This window comes from Microcaecilia unicolor, chromosome 4 (assembly GCF_901765095.1).
Source record: "Microcaecilia unicolor chromosome 4, aMicUni1.1, whole genome shotgun sequence".
Taxonomy (NCBI): Eukaryota; Metazoa; Chordata; class Amphibia; order Gymnophiona; family Siphonopidae; genus Microcaecilia; species Microcaecilia unicolor.
Window position 1 is genome coordinate 210,216,668 of NC_044034.1, and position 16,407 is coordinate 210,233,074.

General features: G+C 47.3%; 1 protein-coding gene across 3 annotated transcripts in view; it reads left to right on the forward strand.

The window, feature by feature from the left end:
* The window catches only part of INCENP (inner centromere protein), a 320,967-nt gene that overhangs the window by 175,075 nt on the left and 129,485 nt on the right, over window positions 1-16,407 (forward strand). For all 3 annotated transcript variants that reach the window (XM_030201189.1, XM_030201191.1, XM_030201190.1), the window contains exon 10: window positions 6,304-6,450. In XM_030201189.1, the coding sequence (XP_030057049.1) occupies window positions 6,304-6,450 (147 nt within the window). The remainder of the gene's footprint in view (window positions 1-6,303; window positions 6,451-16,407) is intronic.

Below are 16,407 nucleotides of genomic sequence, written 5' to 3' on the forward strand. Positions count from 1 at the left end.
GGTTGCTACGGGGAAATGCTTATGCAAAATTGGTCATGCTCTCTTTCTAATCCAGTTGTCCCCCAAAAATCCGAGTCCCAGTACTGAGTCCATGGAGAGCCTGTAATGATGAAGGCCCAACTTCCTCACGATTCCATGGTGGTGGACTCTGCTCTCAGAAGAGCCAAGAGTACTAGAGACTATGCCTCGGCGCCCCCAGGCAGAGTCTAGGACCTTGGATTCTTTTGGGAGGAGAACATAGGCCGCTATGCTCGCCGCCAAGATCCAGGCATTCCAGCTCTATATGAGCATCCACTTGCGGAACTCGGTGAGGCAACTGTCCAGTTTAGTTGAAGCACTTCCTGTAGAGCTTGTGGAACCTTTTCACCAGGTGGTCAGGCAGCAGAAGACGTGTCGTGAATTCCTGGCCAGGGGGTCTTACGACACTTTTGATGTGGCATCCCGAGTAGCTGCACAAAGTATAGTGATGCGCAGACTCTCATGGCTGCATGTTTCTGACCTGGATCAGAAGACCCAGCAGCAAATGGTGGATGTTCCTTGCCGGGGGGATAATCTTTTTGGAGAAAAAGTAGAGGACATGGTCGATCAGATTAAAAAAGCATCATGACGCCATGGATTCTCTCTCCTGCCCAGACGTCTTCTGCTACTGCCTCCTAGGAGGTTTTTTGGAGGGAAGAGGAGTGCTCCCTCTTCCTATAATAGACGTAGGTACACTCCTGCTTCTCGGCAGCCGGTTCAGGCTCAGCCCCAGCATGCGTGTTCTCGTCAACGCCGCGCTCCTAAAACCCCTAGGGCTCCCCAGCAAAAGCAAGGGACGGGCTTTTGACTGGCTCCAGTGCAGCATAGCCTCGGAAGCAGTGTCCGTGCCAGACAGCTTGCCCGTCGGGGGGAGGTTGATATTTTTTCACCAAAGGTGGCCTCTCATAACCGCTGACAGGTGGGTTCTTCAAATAGTCCAGTTAGGATACACTCTCAATCTGGTATCCAAGCCTCCAAATTGCCCCCGGGAGCTCAGTCCTTCAGCTCCCAGCACAAGCAGGTACTTGCAGAGGAACTCGTTGCCCTTCTAAAGGCCAATGCGGTCGAACCCATTCCACCAGGGGAAGAAGGGCTATTCCAGGTACTTCCTTGTGTAGAAGAAAACGGGGGGATTCGTCCCATCCTAGACCTAAGGGCCCTGAATAAATTCCTAGTCCGAGAAAAGGTCAGGATGGTTTCCCTGGGCACCCTTCTTCCCATGATTCAGGAAAACGATTGGCTATGCTCTCTGGACTTAAAGGATGCCTATAATCACATCTTGATACTCCTAGCTCACAGGAAGTATCTTCAATTTCGGTTGGGAACTCGGCACTTTCAGTACTGTGTACTGCCCTTTGGCCTCGTTTCTGCACCCAGAGTCTTCACGAAGTGTCTGGCAGTTGTCGCAGCATTGCTACGCAGACTGGGAGTGCATGTGTTCCCTTATCTCGACGATTGGCTGGTGAAGAGCACCTCGGAGGCAGGGGCTCTACAGTTCATGCGGATGACTAGTCGACTGCTGGAGCTACTGGGGTTTGTAATCAATTATCCCAAGTCCCACCTTGTCCAGGTACAGAAATTGGAGTTCATTGGAGCTTTGTTGCACACATGGACGTCTCGAGCTTATCTTCTCCAGCCAAGGGCAGACAATCTCCTGGCCCTCATGTCCATGGCTCAAGCGTCTCAACAGATCACAGCTCGGCAGATGTTGAGACTCTTAGGACACATGGCCTCCACAGTTCATGTAACTCCCATGGCACCTCTACGTATGAGATCAGCTCAATGAACCCTAGCCTTCTCAGTGGTGTCAGGCCACAGGGGATCTAGAGGATTTAATCCATCTCTCCACTGAGTTTTGCAGATCCCTTCAGTGGTGGACCATTCGATCCAATTTGACCTTGGGACGCCCATTCCAAATTCCTCAGCCACAAAAAGTGCTGACGACGGATGCATCCCTCCTGGGGTGGGGAGCTCATGTAGATGGACTTCACACTCGAGGAGCTTGGTCCTTTCAGGAGAAAGATCTTCAGATCAACCTCCCGGAATTACGTGCGATCTGGAACGCTCTCAAGGCTTTCAGAGACCGGCTGTCCAATCAAATCATTTCAATTCAGACAGTAGAGGAGTGTGGTAGCCGTGTTAGTCCACTCTTAAGGTTATCAATAGAAATCAAACAAAATAAAATTCAGACAGACAACCAGGTTGCGATGTATTACACTAACAAGCAGGGAGGCACCGGATCTCGCCTTCTGTGTCAGGAAGCCATCAGGATGTGGCTTTGGGTGCACCATCACGGCATGCTTCTCCAAGCCATGTATCTGGCAGGCGTGAAAAACAGTCTGGCCGACAGGTTGAGCAGGATCATGCAACCTCACAAGTGGTCACTGAACATGGACGTCCACAAGATCTTCCGAGCGTGAGGCACCCCCTCGGTGGATCTTTTTGCCGCTCAGGCCAATCACAAAGTCCCTCAGTTCTGTTCCAGACTTCAGGCCCACGACAGACTGGTGTCAGATGCTTTTCTCCTTCATTGGGGGACAGGCCTTCTGTTTGCATATCCTCCCATACCTCTGGTAGGGAAGACTTTGCTGAAACTCAAGCAAGACCGTGGAACCATGATTCTGATTGCACCCTTTTGGCCCTGTAAAATCTGGTTCCCTCTTCTTCTGGAGTTGTCCTACGAAGATCCGTGGAGATTGGAGTGTTTTCCGAACCTCATCACTCAGAACGAGGGGTCGCTTCTACATCCCAATCTCCAGTCTCTGGCTCTCACGGCCTGGATGTTGAGAGCTTTGAGGTTGCTTCCTTGGGTCTTTCGGAAGGTGTCTCCCGAGTCTTGCATGCTTCCAGAAAAGATTCCACGAAAAAGTGTTATTCTTTCAAGTGGAGGAGGTTTGCCGTCTGGTGTGACAGCAGAGCCCTAGATCCCTTTTCTTGTCCTACACGGACCCTTCTTGAATACCTTCTACATTTATCTGAGTCTGGTCTCAAGACCAACTCCGTGAGGGTTCACCTTAGTGCTATTAGTGCTTACCATCAACGTGTAGAAGGTCAGCCTATCTCTGGACAGCGTTTAGTTGTTTGTTTCATGAGAGGGGTTTTTTTGTCAAAGCCCCCTGTCAGACCTCCACCAGTGTCATGAGATCTCAACGTCGTTCTCACCCAGCTCATGAAAGCTCCTTTTGAGCCACTGAATTCCTGTCATCTTAAGTATTTGACCTGGAAGGTCATTTTCTTGGTTGCTATTACTTCAGCTCGTACAGTCAGTGAGCTCCAAGCCCTGGTAGTACATGCACTTTATATCAGTGTAGTCCTCCGCACTCACCCTAAGTTCTTGCCAAAGGTGGTGTCGTAGTTCCATCTGAACCAGTCAATTGTCTTGCCAACATTTTTTCCCCATCCACATACCCGCCCTGTTGAGGACAAGTTGCACACATTGGCCTTTTACGTGGAGCGGACAAAGCCCTATCGACAGTCCACCCAGCTGTTTGTTTCTTTTAATCCCAACAGGATGGGAGTTGCCATCGGAAAACGAACCATCTCCAATTGGCTAGCAGATTGCATTTCCTTCACTTATGCCCAAGCTGGGCTGACTCTGGAGGGCCATGTCACTGCTCATAATGTGAGCCATGGCTGCATCAGTGGCTCACTTAGCCTGCATTGAAGAGATTTGTAAGGCTGCAACGTGGTCATCAGTCCACACATTCACATCTCACTACTGCCTTCAGCAGGATACCCGACGCGACAGTCTGTTTGGGCAGTCGGTGCTGCAGAATCTGTTTGGGGTTTAGAATCCAATTCCACCCTCCTAGGCCCTTTTATTTTCTGTTCCAGGCTGCACTCTCACTTAGTTGTTTCTTTTTAGGTCAATCTATGTCCTCGCTGTTGCGAGGCCCAATTGACCAGTGTTCTTTGTTTTGAGTGAGCCTGGGGGCTAGGGATACCTCATACATACGTAAGAATATTGAGCCTGCTTGTCCTCGGAGAAAATGAAGATAGATACCTGTAGCAGGTATTCTCCGAGGACAGCAGGTTCAATATTCTTACAACCCACTCTCCTCCCCGTTGGAGTTGTTACACTTCTATACTTTGCTTTTTACTAACTGATTGGGGCACGCTCGTGTCGCAGGTGGGAAGCCGTTCGCACATGCGCAGTGCGTTTAGTCCGCGCAACGGCGCGTTCTGGAGAGTTCTTTTTGTTTTCAAAGATCTGGACTCCTGAGCCTTCGTGGTCGACAACCCATACTTAAGAATATTGATCCTGCTGTCCTCAGAGAATACCTGCTACAGGTATGTATCTTCATTGTTGGGAATGGCTGATCTAGACCATCAGGTTGTGACCCCCCTTCCTTCTAGCAGATGGAAGTAGAGAGACTGTACTGTTCCATTGACATCGGTGATATATAAGGGCTGGTGAAGGCTGGAAACCTTCAGTATTTTTCTATCTCCAGCAGATAGTGAGATTGGGCTGGAGCAGTAGGACATAGGTAAGGTAGGCCTGACACCCCCTCCCCCCCCCCCCCCCCCCCCCCAGCTTGAAGTCCATAGTCTACATCCTAGGGTTCGGTCCTTGGGCCAGCTGCTCCTATGGTTTGGGTTATGGTCTATGCTCTATTAGAACAGTGTTTCCTGGAGTACCCCTTGCCAATCAGGTTTCAGGATATCCATAATGAATAAGCATGAAATATTTGCATATAATGGAGGTAGTGTATGCAAATCAAGTTCATGCATATTCGTTGTGAATATCCTAAAAAACCTGACTGGTAAGGAGTACTCCAGGAAACACTGTTCTAATAGAGCATGGCCCGTGACCCATTTGCAAGACAATTTAAATGTTTTAGATTAATAGGATTTCATATAAAACTGGACTACTTTGTGTATTTAATTATTGATGACATTCCTATAATTACACATTGTTTTAAGCTTCCTCTTTGATATATTGCATCATCTTATAAAATAAAAATGAATAGAAATTGAAAATAAGTAATTCTGCTATTCTTCAGCTATCCATGCAGTTCCAGGCCTCCCCAAATTCTGACCCACTATGAAACACAACCATCATTAGTTCAAAGAGGGATAAGAATCAAAAGCCTTCAGAGAATGAGTTTTAAGATTACATATTAATGCTTAGTCTGTTTAGGTCATAAATACTTGTTTTGACTGAGAATCTGTTATAACTGAATAGTGCAGCCTATGGTAGATGACTTGCAAAAAGTGTCAGGTTGTGGGATGCAGGGAATAAGCTGCAAGAAAGGAGGTACATCCTGGACACTAGGTCTCTAATATACTTGACTCATGAGCCTCCAAACAGGCCTGGCATTCAAAATGTGCTAAATATCAATCCTGAGTTTCCCTGTTTTAAGAGTTTATAATCAAGATATATTTTTAAAAATATTTAAACCCAAATTCCTAAACATAATCTACCTTTATATAATAAATATTGTAAGTGCTCAGTATATAAGTGACGGAATGCCTTATGCTGAAAGACAAGTCCTCAGCAGTAAATCAGATATTCGTTACTACACATCATAGCACCACCATACCTGCCTGCCCAATACTAGAAACTGTTCCAAGAAAATTTTAACAGTCAAATCTGGATGTCACTTATTTTGCAAATTAAATGTGTCTGGCTGATGTCAAATATTGATGGTGTACTTCTTCAAAACAATGTCTGTCCCAAAACCGGCATAGGCGAGTGCAAAAAGATGCAGTGATAAAATCAAAATCTCATATATGTCTGTTCCTGTTCCCGACATGGAACCATTTTTTGCCGGATTGGCATCTTCAAGAGAACAGACCAGAACTACAAAATAAAAAAATGAAAATTAAATCACCATGGAAAATATACTTCAAACAGCTACCATTACTATTGAATCATCTATTAATTTATGATTTCTCATATAGCTTACGGCCCACCGGGCAGTTTATCCTGCCAACTCCTACCCTTTCAGTCTGAATGCCGGTGCATGCACGCCTCTGAATAATGCTCCTGTTGTTATGATGTCATTCCTGGGATGTCATCAATTACGGGATTAACAGTTTTCTTTATTTAACCCTCACGATGCTACAGTGTCCCATTAAAAAAATATATATATTCCAAAATGTGTTGCCAAATAGTGGGTTTAGCTTGACTGTATGCAGATGTACTTCGTACGTATTCCTTGTGGAGACTGTTATGGCTACGGGGACTAGTGATTAATTGCTTTAAGAATTGTTGAATGCTAAGGTCTTGCATGTGTATCAGTTGTTTCTATGGACCCTTATTAATCTCTGCTTTTGTTGCAGGTGGTACGCCCCCCTCCTCACATGAGGGGATTCTTGCATACTGTACAGAAGAACCAGCTACTTATGATGACTCCTAGTTCTATAGGCCGAAATATTGTAGTGAAATCTTTCATAAAACGCAATACTCCACTCAAAGTGGACCCCAAGGTACAATTTCAATTAAGTACTTATGCGATGGAATTTTGGTATTTTTTCTACTGTAATATTTGATCTTTAGTGATGATTCTTAATGGGGACAGGAAGGTGTCTATAAATTAAACTAATGCAAGGTCTATCCATGTTGAAGGTGATGTACAGCAGTGTTTCTCAAGCTACCCTGGAGTACTCCATTGATGATATGGTTTTCAGGATATCCACAAAGAATATATGCATGAGAGATTTGTTTGCCAGTCAATTTCATGCTGCTTCATTATAGATATCCCCAAAAAACAGACTGGCAATGGGGTACTTTAGGAAAGACTTGAAATATGGGTGTTGAATGCTTTTCTGTCCTTGTTCAAATGCTTTATCTTTAGACTACAGCAGTGCTTTCTTTTTCCCACTATGGTTCCACTGTTTCTGACATTTATAATTCAGGATCAAGGATCAGCTTCACTCATGCCATTCTCTTGGTTATTTCTTTGTCAACTTTTCAGTTCCTGAGCCAGTTAATGTCGTTTCAGCAAGCCAAACAGCAATGCTCTTCAATTGGTTGAGCTGAAATAATAAAACATCAAGAGTTCATTTCTTTTCATCCTACTAGATCAGTTTAGGCCAGTGAGTTTTTCCCCTGACCAGCAGTTTGCGGTAGAGAAGAAGACAATTTCCAGTGGTACAAGTAGTATGCAGCTTGGAACTTGTCGGTATTTCTCTAATTTCAGCAGATGGTGAAGATTGAACTGATACAGCAGTTTTGCTAAGAGGCCTGACTTGCAGGTTCCCAGTCTGACTTGTGGCCCAGGAGTAGTCTATTGGCCTAGCTGTTCTCCCAGGGATAGGTCGACAGACCATTGACTCTTCCCTGTTTGAGTTGGAGAAGGCTTCCCCCCTCCCCCCTTTTTTGGTCCTCTACTTCTTTGAGCCCATGGGCTTACACTTTGAGAGCAGGCTGGCACAAATCCTAAGGGAACCCTTCTAGTGGCAGTGTATGCATTTTGTTAGGCTTCTTCCTCATTTGTGATGTTGACTCCCTTCCCTCCTAGCAGAGCCCTTAGAAATCCAAAAGAAACTGAATAAATAGCCAAAAGACAGGACAGCTGTGTAGAGGATAGGGTTGTCTGCCTAATAAAATTTTAAGGGGAAAAAAAAGGAATAGTTCAGTTTGGTCCAGTCTGAGCTGCGGAGGCTCCCTGGATCCAGGTAGGGCAAGGTGAAATGGCGTGCGGGAAGGCAGCAGCATACCCAGGAAATGTTGTTAAGCTTACAGGAGCCAGTGGCTCCTGAGTGTGGGGTGCAGGTGGGGCATTAGTGGTTTCAGAGACTGGTGCAATTGGTGGTGTGACTTCCAGGCCACCTGCTTGTTTGACCCTAGTAGGCAGGTTTTGGCGGGATCGATAGTCATGTTAGAGACAGGCTAGCTGTTTCTTGCAGGAAAGTACAAGGTAGTGCAACCTCAAGTGAGGTGCATCATCCTACCACCCTTGTCCAGTGGGAGGGGCCTAGGTGGCTGCAGCATTTACAGTGTGTTCAAAGGGTCCCAGTAGAATGGCAGGGCCTGGAGTTCATGGGTCTGGCCCTGCTGGAAGGGTCCCTGGGAAAGGGGTAGATCCCATGGGTGCTCAAGACCCCCAATGGAGGGGGAAGGGTCAGAGGACAAATAGGTGCTAATCTTTCCTCAGTTCCTTCAAGGAGACTTAGTAAAGGACAAGGGTGGGGAACTGCTCTTTTTGAAGTGTTCGTACTCTCTAGAGCTCGAGGAGATCTTTGAAGCAAGGAGTTACCAGCCCTGATGGATCAGGTGATGGCAGTTCTCCAGATGGTCATGGTCTGCAGACAGAGATCCCATACTGGAGGAGTTCCACAGGCCCTTTAAGGTGTCAACTGTTTCCTGTCAGAGATGGTTCTGGCAGAGTGGGAAACTCGTCCTGGTGTTCAGGGGTTCCAAGTTGATGGGCAGGCTCTGTCTAGTTCCCAGAAGTGATTTGGAGAGGCTGTTTCCTGTTCCCAAGGCAGTGACCATGAAGACCATTCTGGTGGAGGGTGTTTCAGCCCTCAAGGACCCACATGACAGGAAGCAGGGATTTAGAGACATTAGCTTCTGAGTTCAGGCAACAATATGTGGCAACTGGATGCAGCAGTTGCCTTCCTCCTCAGAGGCATCCCATCTTACAGTCTGGGGCTATATGATCTTGCCCTCATCTGTGTGTGGTCAGTGGCTGTGGGAATTGTGGTCCATCAGTAGCTCTGGCATCAGATGGCACATTTGGTCGAGACTAACCTAAGCAAGCTGCTCTTGAAGGGTCGCTTACTGTTTGGGGAAGAGTTGGAAAACTAGTGAAAGACCTGGAGCAAGCTCACCTGCAGCACCTGCCAGAGGACAGGGCAAGGAGCACTTCAAGGTCTTCAGGAAGGGAACAAGCCATTGGGGCTGCCTTCGCTTCATGAGATGATCTGCTGGGGGGCTGTTCAGTGTCCAAGTGGAAAAAGGGTTAGCCTTTGAGGGGTGAGATGCTCTTGTGATGAAAGAAGGGCTGCCACCATTTTTACTGGCCCAGGAGGAACACAGTGAGATTCATCAGGTCCCTCTTGGGCTGGGCGTGAGCCTGAGTCCTCGATACATCAGACTAGTGTGTCCTAGAGGTGATCCAGCAAGGCTTTGCATTAGTTTTCAAAACTTGTCACCAATGTCTTTATGGTGTTCCCTTGCAGCTCCTCCCTCAAGTGCAATGTGATCAAGGAAATACTTCAGTTGCTGCAGCTGGAGGTTGTGGAGCTGGTGATTAATTGGAGAACTGAGGCACTATTCCATTTTTTTCCTGGTGCCCAAGAAAGGAAGATCCTTCCAGCTCATCCTGGAACTGAAAGGGGTAGGTGCCTCCTCTGGGTCTCATGCTTGTGCATGAAGATGTTGAGATCAGTCTTAGCCTCGATGTGGCCTGAAAAATTCTTGACCTCCCAGCAGGGAAGCCCACAAGTGCTACCTAATACAGGGCAAGTATGTTCTGTTCAGGGTTCTCTCCCTTTCAGTCTCGTCACTGCTTTCCTAGATATTTTCAAAAGTCATGGTGGTAGTGGTGACCTTACTCCACAAAGATAGAATCCAAGTACATCTGTACCTGGATGACTGATTGATTCGGGCTGACCCAGAGAAGTCCAGTGTGGCCACAGCTAGAGTCATTAAACTGTTGGAGTGGCCAGGGTGGATGGTAAATTATCTGCAACTTGGCTCACTTGCAAGAGTGGAGTACATGGGTGTGCAGTTCAACACCAGTGAGGGGTCAGTGTTCCTGACCCATGAGTAGATGGTCAAGCTGCAGAACCAAGACAATTTGCACACAGCAGATTCCAAGGACTTGGGTCTATCTCATGTTTCTGGGGTCAGTGGTGGTGACCCTTAAAGTGGTTCTGTGGGTGTGAGCCGACATGAGGCTTTGGTAGAGCCCCAGCTCACAGTTTGAGCTCCTCCTCCTACTCTCAGCAAGCCTCAAGATACAGCTGGAATGGAGGGGTGTTCATCCCATCTACTGAGGTGAGTTCCCTTAGAACTACTGAACTAGACAGTGGTGATGACTGTTGTAAACTTCAGAGGCTTGGGAGCTCATTGCCAGGGCTGATTCATTCAGGGGATGTGGTTGGCAGCGGAGGCAACTTGTTTCATCAATTGCCTGGAAAGAAGGGCATCAAGCTGGTGTTGGGCTTCCTCTACTGCTCTGAGGAAAGGTGGTGCAGGTGGTGTTGCACAATATGACCACGGTGGCCCATGCCTACCGGCTGGGAAGTGCCAGGAGCAAGTAGGTGGCTGAAGAGATTCACTGGCTAGGCAGCTGGGCAGATTCCACCTCACTGTGATCTCTGGAATGCATATATTGCAGGAGTGAACAATATACAAGCAGATTTTTCAGGCACAGGGTGCTAGATCTAGGGGGATGGTAGCTGTTTAGCTCAGCCTTTCGGCTCATAGTGGATGTTTGGAGCAGTCTGAGGTTCAGCTTGATAGCCATCTTAAAGAATACCGTGCTCGCACTTCAGCCGAAGAGCAGTGAAAGGTGCAACTCCGATAGACGCCTGATACAGGCATGGCCTGGGCAAGAGCCTCTGTATGTTTCCTCCCTAGCCCCTGGTCAGCCCAGTGCTGTAGAAGATTGCATGTATCCTTAGTCATCCTGCTATGTGGACCATCCTCTGCCACTTCCTAGGAAACACGGCCTGGTCATGATAGATGACTCTTATCTCTTTTAGCTTACAGCCTTGCTGTTGAGAGGTGCTGCCTGAGGTGCAAGGGCTGCCCTTTAGCTATGATGGAGATACTATTAAAGGCATGCAAGCTTTCTCCCTCTTTGGCTTATATCAGGGTGTGGAGATCTTTTTAAGATGTGGTTTTCTCCCAGGCACTCTCCCCCTGGCGAATGGTTCTTTCCTCTATCACTTCCTTTCTCCAAGATGAGTTTGACCAAGGATTGGCCCTCAACTCCCTGAAGAACTGGGCAACAGCAGTGCAGCTGAACCTCATCTGGTTCTTGAGGGGGGTTAAGCACCTGCATCCTCCCTGTAGGCAGTTTTACCGCAGTGTGACTTAAAACATGGTCCCTTGAGTTTTGTCTGACCTTACTGGTGATGATCTGCTCTAGTTACAGGCTCTGTTATATAGGGATCCCTATTTATTCTTCTCAAGCAACTTGATATCCTTGAATGGTTCCTCCCTTTCATGTGAACCAGGTTGTTTCACTGCCTTTGTTCTCTGAAAGCTCAAGGGCAAGTTCATCTTGAGCTCTTCATAAGCATTATTGCAGTATCTTGAGATTACAAATTAATTCTGAAAGTGTTGCCCAAAGGAGAGGTGCCATTAATGCTGTACATAGTCTGTACGAAGGAGAGTTGCCGTCAGTGGCACACTGGATTAAAGGCTGTGTAGGGGTGGCCTGTTTGCTCGGAAAGTGGTGGGGCTCTCTTGATGAGCTCAGGTGACCTCCCTGGCAGAAGTTCATGTGTCTCCAAAGGATTTCTGCAGAACAACAACCTGGTCACTTCTGCATTCTTTTGTGAAGCATTACAAAATTAATGTTTGGACCAAGGACAACAGTTCCTTTGTTAGGGCTGTAGTGGATGGGACCCCCTCGCCTAGAGGGAAAGAGCTCTGGTACAACCCAGTGGCCTGGATTGGTTTAGCAGAATGAAAAGGAAGGTGAAATTCACACCTATAAATTTCTTTCTGTGGTTCCTGCTAGACCAGTTCAGAATCCTTCCTAGGAAAATAGTGAGTTTGGAGATTTGTACCACAGTTCGTCTGCAGATCTGCTTGCTTTGGTTCTCCCTCTTGATTTCTAAGTAGGACTCTTCTTTGAGCAGTGGTGTGAGATTTTTTTTTTTTTTTTTTTTTTTTTTTTTTTGGGGGGGGGGGGCTTTGGCAAGAGCATTCTGACAAGTCCCAGGCTACACTGCTACTTTTACCAATATTGCCACTGGAAAATGTCATCTCTGCCTCCATCTGCTGGTCAGAGGACATGATCTACTGGTTTGGAATTGTCTAGCAGGAATTGAGAAAAGGAAATTAACAGATATGGATAAATTTCACAGTATTTAGAGAGTCCGGGTACCTTGGTAGAGATTCCTAAGCGTGGACCCTATATTCAATAAGCATAGGCACCTAAAATACATTTTTAAATTTAGGAACCTATAACATTAACTTTTGATCCCTCCATATCTAAAGATAGGCCTGCTGTGGCTCACCTAAACTAGGCACCCAGCATTGAAAATAAGTGCTAAATGTTTAACTGTTTTGATACCCTGTGACTTTTAAGATACCTAAATTTAGACACTTAGCAAACAAATTTTTAAATTCAGGTGCCTAGACTCTTTGGAAGACTGGATATGAATCTCCTCTTTCATTTTATACATTTCTGCATACTGGTTTACCATGTCACATAGATATTTCAAGTAGGTCATATGACATCATATGAAACAGAGCAGACCAAAGTTTGAGTTGGTCTTGTCGGCATGTGTGCTTCTGTTTTCTTTTTCTGCCAGCCCAGTTCTTCACTCAAAGAATTCATGTTTTTTCCTCTTGGCCTTTGTCAGAAATGTTATTTCTTACTCTTAGTTCTCTTGTTAGGTATTTGGCCATTTTAAAGATGTTTAATTTTTTTTCAATATTCTGCTGAAGAATCCCCAAAGACATTCAAGCATAGAGCCTCAGTTGGAGGCTTCATGTTGGTACCCAACTGACTCTGTACCATTCATCTTGTTCCCATCATATATCTTGCTTTTGGTCCCTCAGCTAATATGGTAAGCTGTATTGTAGGAAATCTTTAGCATCATCTATGTTAGTTGAATGTTCTAATTCTTGCTTATTACTACTAATCATTTCTATAGCATTACAAGGCATACGCAGCGCTGTACACCACACACAAAAGACAGTCCCTGCTCAAAGAGCTTACAATCTAGATAAGACAGGTAAACAGAACAATTAAGGGTAGAGAATAAAGAGGTGAGGATAAAGGACAGGGCGAGTGAGTTAGGAGTATTATTGGTGGTATTCTAACATTGTATTTTATCTCTAGTATTTGAACTCTAGTTCTGTTAAATGTGTATATTTCTGATACTGTTTCACGGTATCAGTTTACCGTGTTCAAGTTTACTTCATTTATTGTATTTATGTTCTTGGTTATTTTTCTATTGTTATGCTGTTAACAATAAGTTTTATGTTAAACTGTACCTGCTGTACACCGCCTTTGGTTAATCTCTTCATAAAGGCAGTTAATAAAGCCCAATAAATAAAAACATCAAAAATGATAGCAGATAAAGACCATACAGCCTATTGATTCTGCCCATCCATACCATCGGCTTTCCCTTCATCCATAAACATCTTATGTGCTTATGCCATGCTTTCCTGAATTCAAGTAGTCTTATACCCAAGAAGACACTCTCTTATGGGGGCTTACTCATTGTCATCTGTATTGTTAAACGTAGAGCTGGAAGAACTTTCTCTGATTCTCGCCTAATGTACTATCAGTGGTGAAGTTGAGTTTTTCTATCCTGATAAGCACATTGAGCAACCCACCAGCTGACTTATTTGATGCTGATGGAAAGCATTCTGGTGCTGATAACTCTGAAGACAACAATTTACTACCAGTCATACAATCCTTCCCACATTTCCTTTTGTAGGAGTTTTCTTACATACTTTGGCTAAATGGAAGCTGAGAGAAACTGTAGGGCTGCCATAGCACAGGAAACCAATCATGAGCTGAAGAAATTTGTAATTTTTTCCAGAAAGCTCTACAATCTCACTCTGCTTGGTACAATGTGCAGTCACATGATATGGTTGAAAACTACCTGTGTGAGGAATGTCTTTTAAACACATACTCTTAATAAGTACATTTGCTGTCATCCAAGCACCTTTGTAATGTCCCTTTCCATATCATCATGCTGATCAATCCATAGACTGGTGGGTTGTGTCTATCTACCAGCAGGTGGAGATAGAGAGCAATCCTTTTGCCTCCCTATATGTGGTCATGTGCTGCCGGAAACTCCCCAGTATGTTCTCCAAGCCTAATTTTTAGGTTTTGTTGAGTACCTGGGGTTGAGGGCTCTTCTTGAGCAAGTGCAAACATGGTGGTGCCAGGTCCCTCCTTTTCTCCCCCCTCCCGCTGGCTCCGTTGAAAAAAAAAATTTGGACGTCCTTAAGGGCGTTTATTTCAACGTTTATTTCAACGTTTATTGCAGCTGCTCACTGGGACACCAGTTTGTTACAGCTCGGAGCGAGAAGCAGGTAATTTTACCTTTTTATAGCGGGCAGGGGGTTCCCCGTTCGGTCTCCACGTGGCTTATGGCGTCAGAGGGCGAGGGCGAGGGCGCAAAGATTCGCTCCCCGGACCGCGTGTGTGCGTCTAGCGGAGATGCGGGGGTTTTCAAAGCCTGAATCACCTTTGTTGGGCATCAGTTTGGAGTCCGGTCAGTGTCCCAGTTCTTCCTCCGGTGCAGCGGTTTTTCCTGCCATAAGCGCCCATCCCCCGCTGCTCGCCCACTCCATGTTGGCCGGTCCACTCTGCTCGGACGGCTTCTTCTTGGGCCGCCCTCGAGCTGGGAGACGTTAATGCTATGGTCGCCCTTGATTCGGGCAACGGTAAGAAAGCGGCCAAAGTTAAGCGCCGTTCTTCCCGCGTGGCTCCTTCTCGGAGTTTCGCACCGGACGCCATTTTGGATGCGCAGCACGTTTCTCCGCCGCTCTTGCGAGCGCCGGTTGAGGATGCGTCTAGGGCCGTGGCCCAAGCTGCAGAAGTGCACAGTTCGGGGGGCTTCTCCCCTGAGTTCATTTTGCTGCTGCATCAGGCTTTTCTTATGCAAAACGCTGCCCCTGCCCCCCTGTCTGATAAAGGGGTTGAGGCCTCCGGAAGCAAACGCCCTCTGGTGGATTTCCAGGCCCTAGAGGACTCTGTCTCCTCTGATGTAGATGAGGGCAGCGTATCGGAGTTCTCCCAACTGTCCTTTGGGGATTCCTTGGAGGAGACAGATTCCTGCTCAGATGGAGCGGATGACCCCTCTGCAGCGCGGATCTTTCGCTCAGAGGATTTGCCCAACATGTTAGTGCAGGCCATGAGCATTTTGAAGATTTCCTCTCCGGAGGACGTCTCTCCCTCAGCCTCTGTTGGCTCCGCCATTATGCTGGGGACGAAGCGCCCGCCTAGAACCTTCCACGTGCATGATGCCATGCACACCTTGATTTCGGCTCAATGGGATGTCCCGGAAGCGAGCCTCAAAGTGGCTAGGGCTATGTCCCGCCTCTATCCTCTGCCTGAAAGTGAACGGGAGGCCTTTCTTTGGCCTACCGTGGATTCTTTAATCACTGCGGTGACTAAGAAAACGGCGTTGCCGGTGGAAGGTGGCACGGCCCTAAAGGACGCCCAAGACAGAAGATTGGAGGCGGCCTTAAGGTCGCCCTTCGAGGCGGCTGCTTTAAGTTTGCGGCTCCTATGTGGCCAGGGCGTGCCTCACGATTGTGCAGCGGGCTTCCCCCTCGGATCCTTCCTTGAGGGCTGATTGGCCAGCCCTGGAATCGGGCTTGGCTTATTTGGCAGATTTACTGTATGATGTCTTGAGAGCTTCGGCTAAAGGTATGGCTCAGACAGTCTCTGCGCGGCGGTGGCTTTGGCTGAAATATTGGTCTGCTGACCACGCCTCTAAGTCCCGCCTGGCTAAGTTGCCTTTTAAAGGCAAGCTGCTCTTTGGGGTCGAGCTGGACAAAATTGTGACCGATCTCGGCATGTCTAAGGGCAAGAGGTTAACAGAGGTCAGGGCTCGGGCCAGTGCTCGCCCCGGTATCTCCAGAGGACGGTTTCAGGAAGCCCGTCGGTATCGCCCGGGCAAGTCGGGCTCCTCTGCCCCCTCTTCCTTCAAGAGGAACTTCTCCCCCAAGCAGCATTCCTTTCGCAGAGACCGCCGTCCCGGAGGTGCGTCCTCCGGTCCTCCCTCAGGGTCTCGTACCCAATGACGGGGCCCTGGTCCATGGCCCAGTGCAGATTGGAGGACGCCTGTCCTCGTTTCTGGGCGAGTGGACCAGGGTAACTTCAGACGCTTGGGTGCTGGAAGTCATCGGAGACGGCTACAAGCTAGAGTTCTGCCGACCCTTAAGACACGGGTTTGTGCATTCTCCCTGCAAGTCTCCGGTCAAAGCTGTGGCAGTGCAGCAGACTTTGGACAATCTGATCCGCCTGGGTGCGGTCGTTCCGGTGCCAGAAGATCAGCTTGGCAAGGGACGTTACTCCATTTACTTTGTGGTACCAAAGAAAGGAGGTTCTTTACGGCCTATCCTCGACCTCAAAGGGGTCAATCGGGCCTTGAAAGTTCGGCACTTCCGAATGGAGACTCTCCGCTCTGTTATAGCGGCAGTGAAGGCAGGGGAGTTCCTGGCATCCTTGGACATCAAGGAAGCTTACTTGCACATTCCCATCTGGCCTCCTCATCAATGCTTTC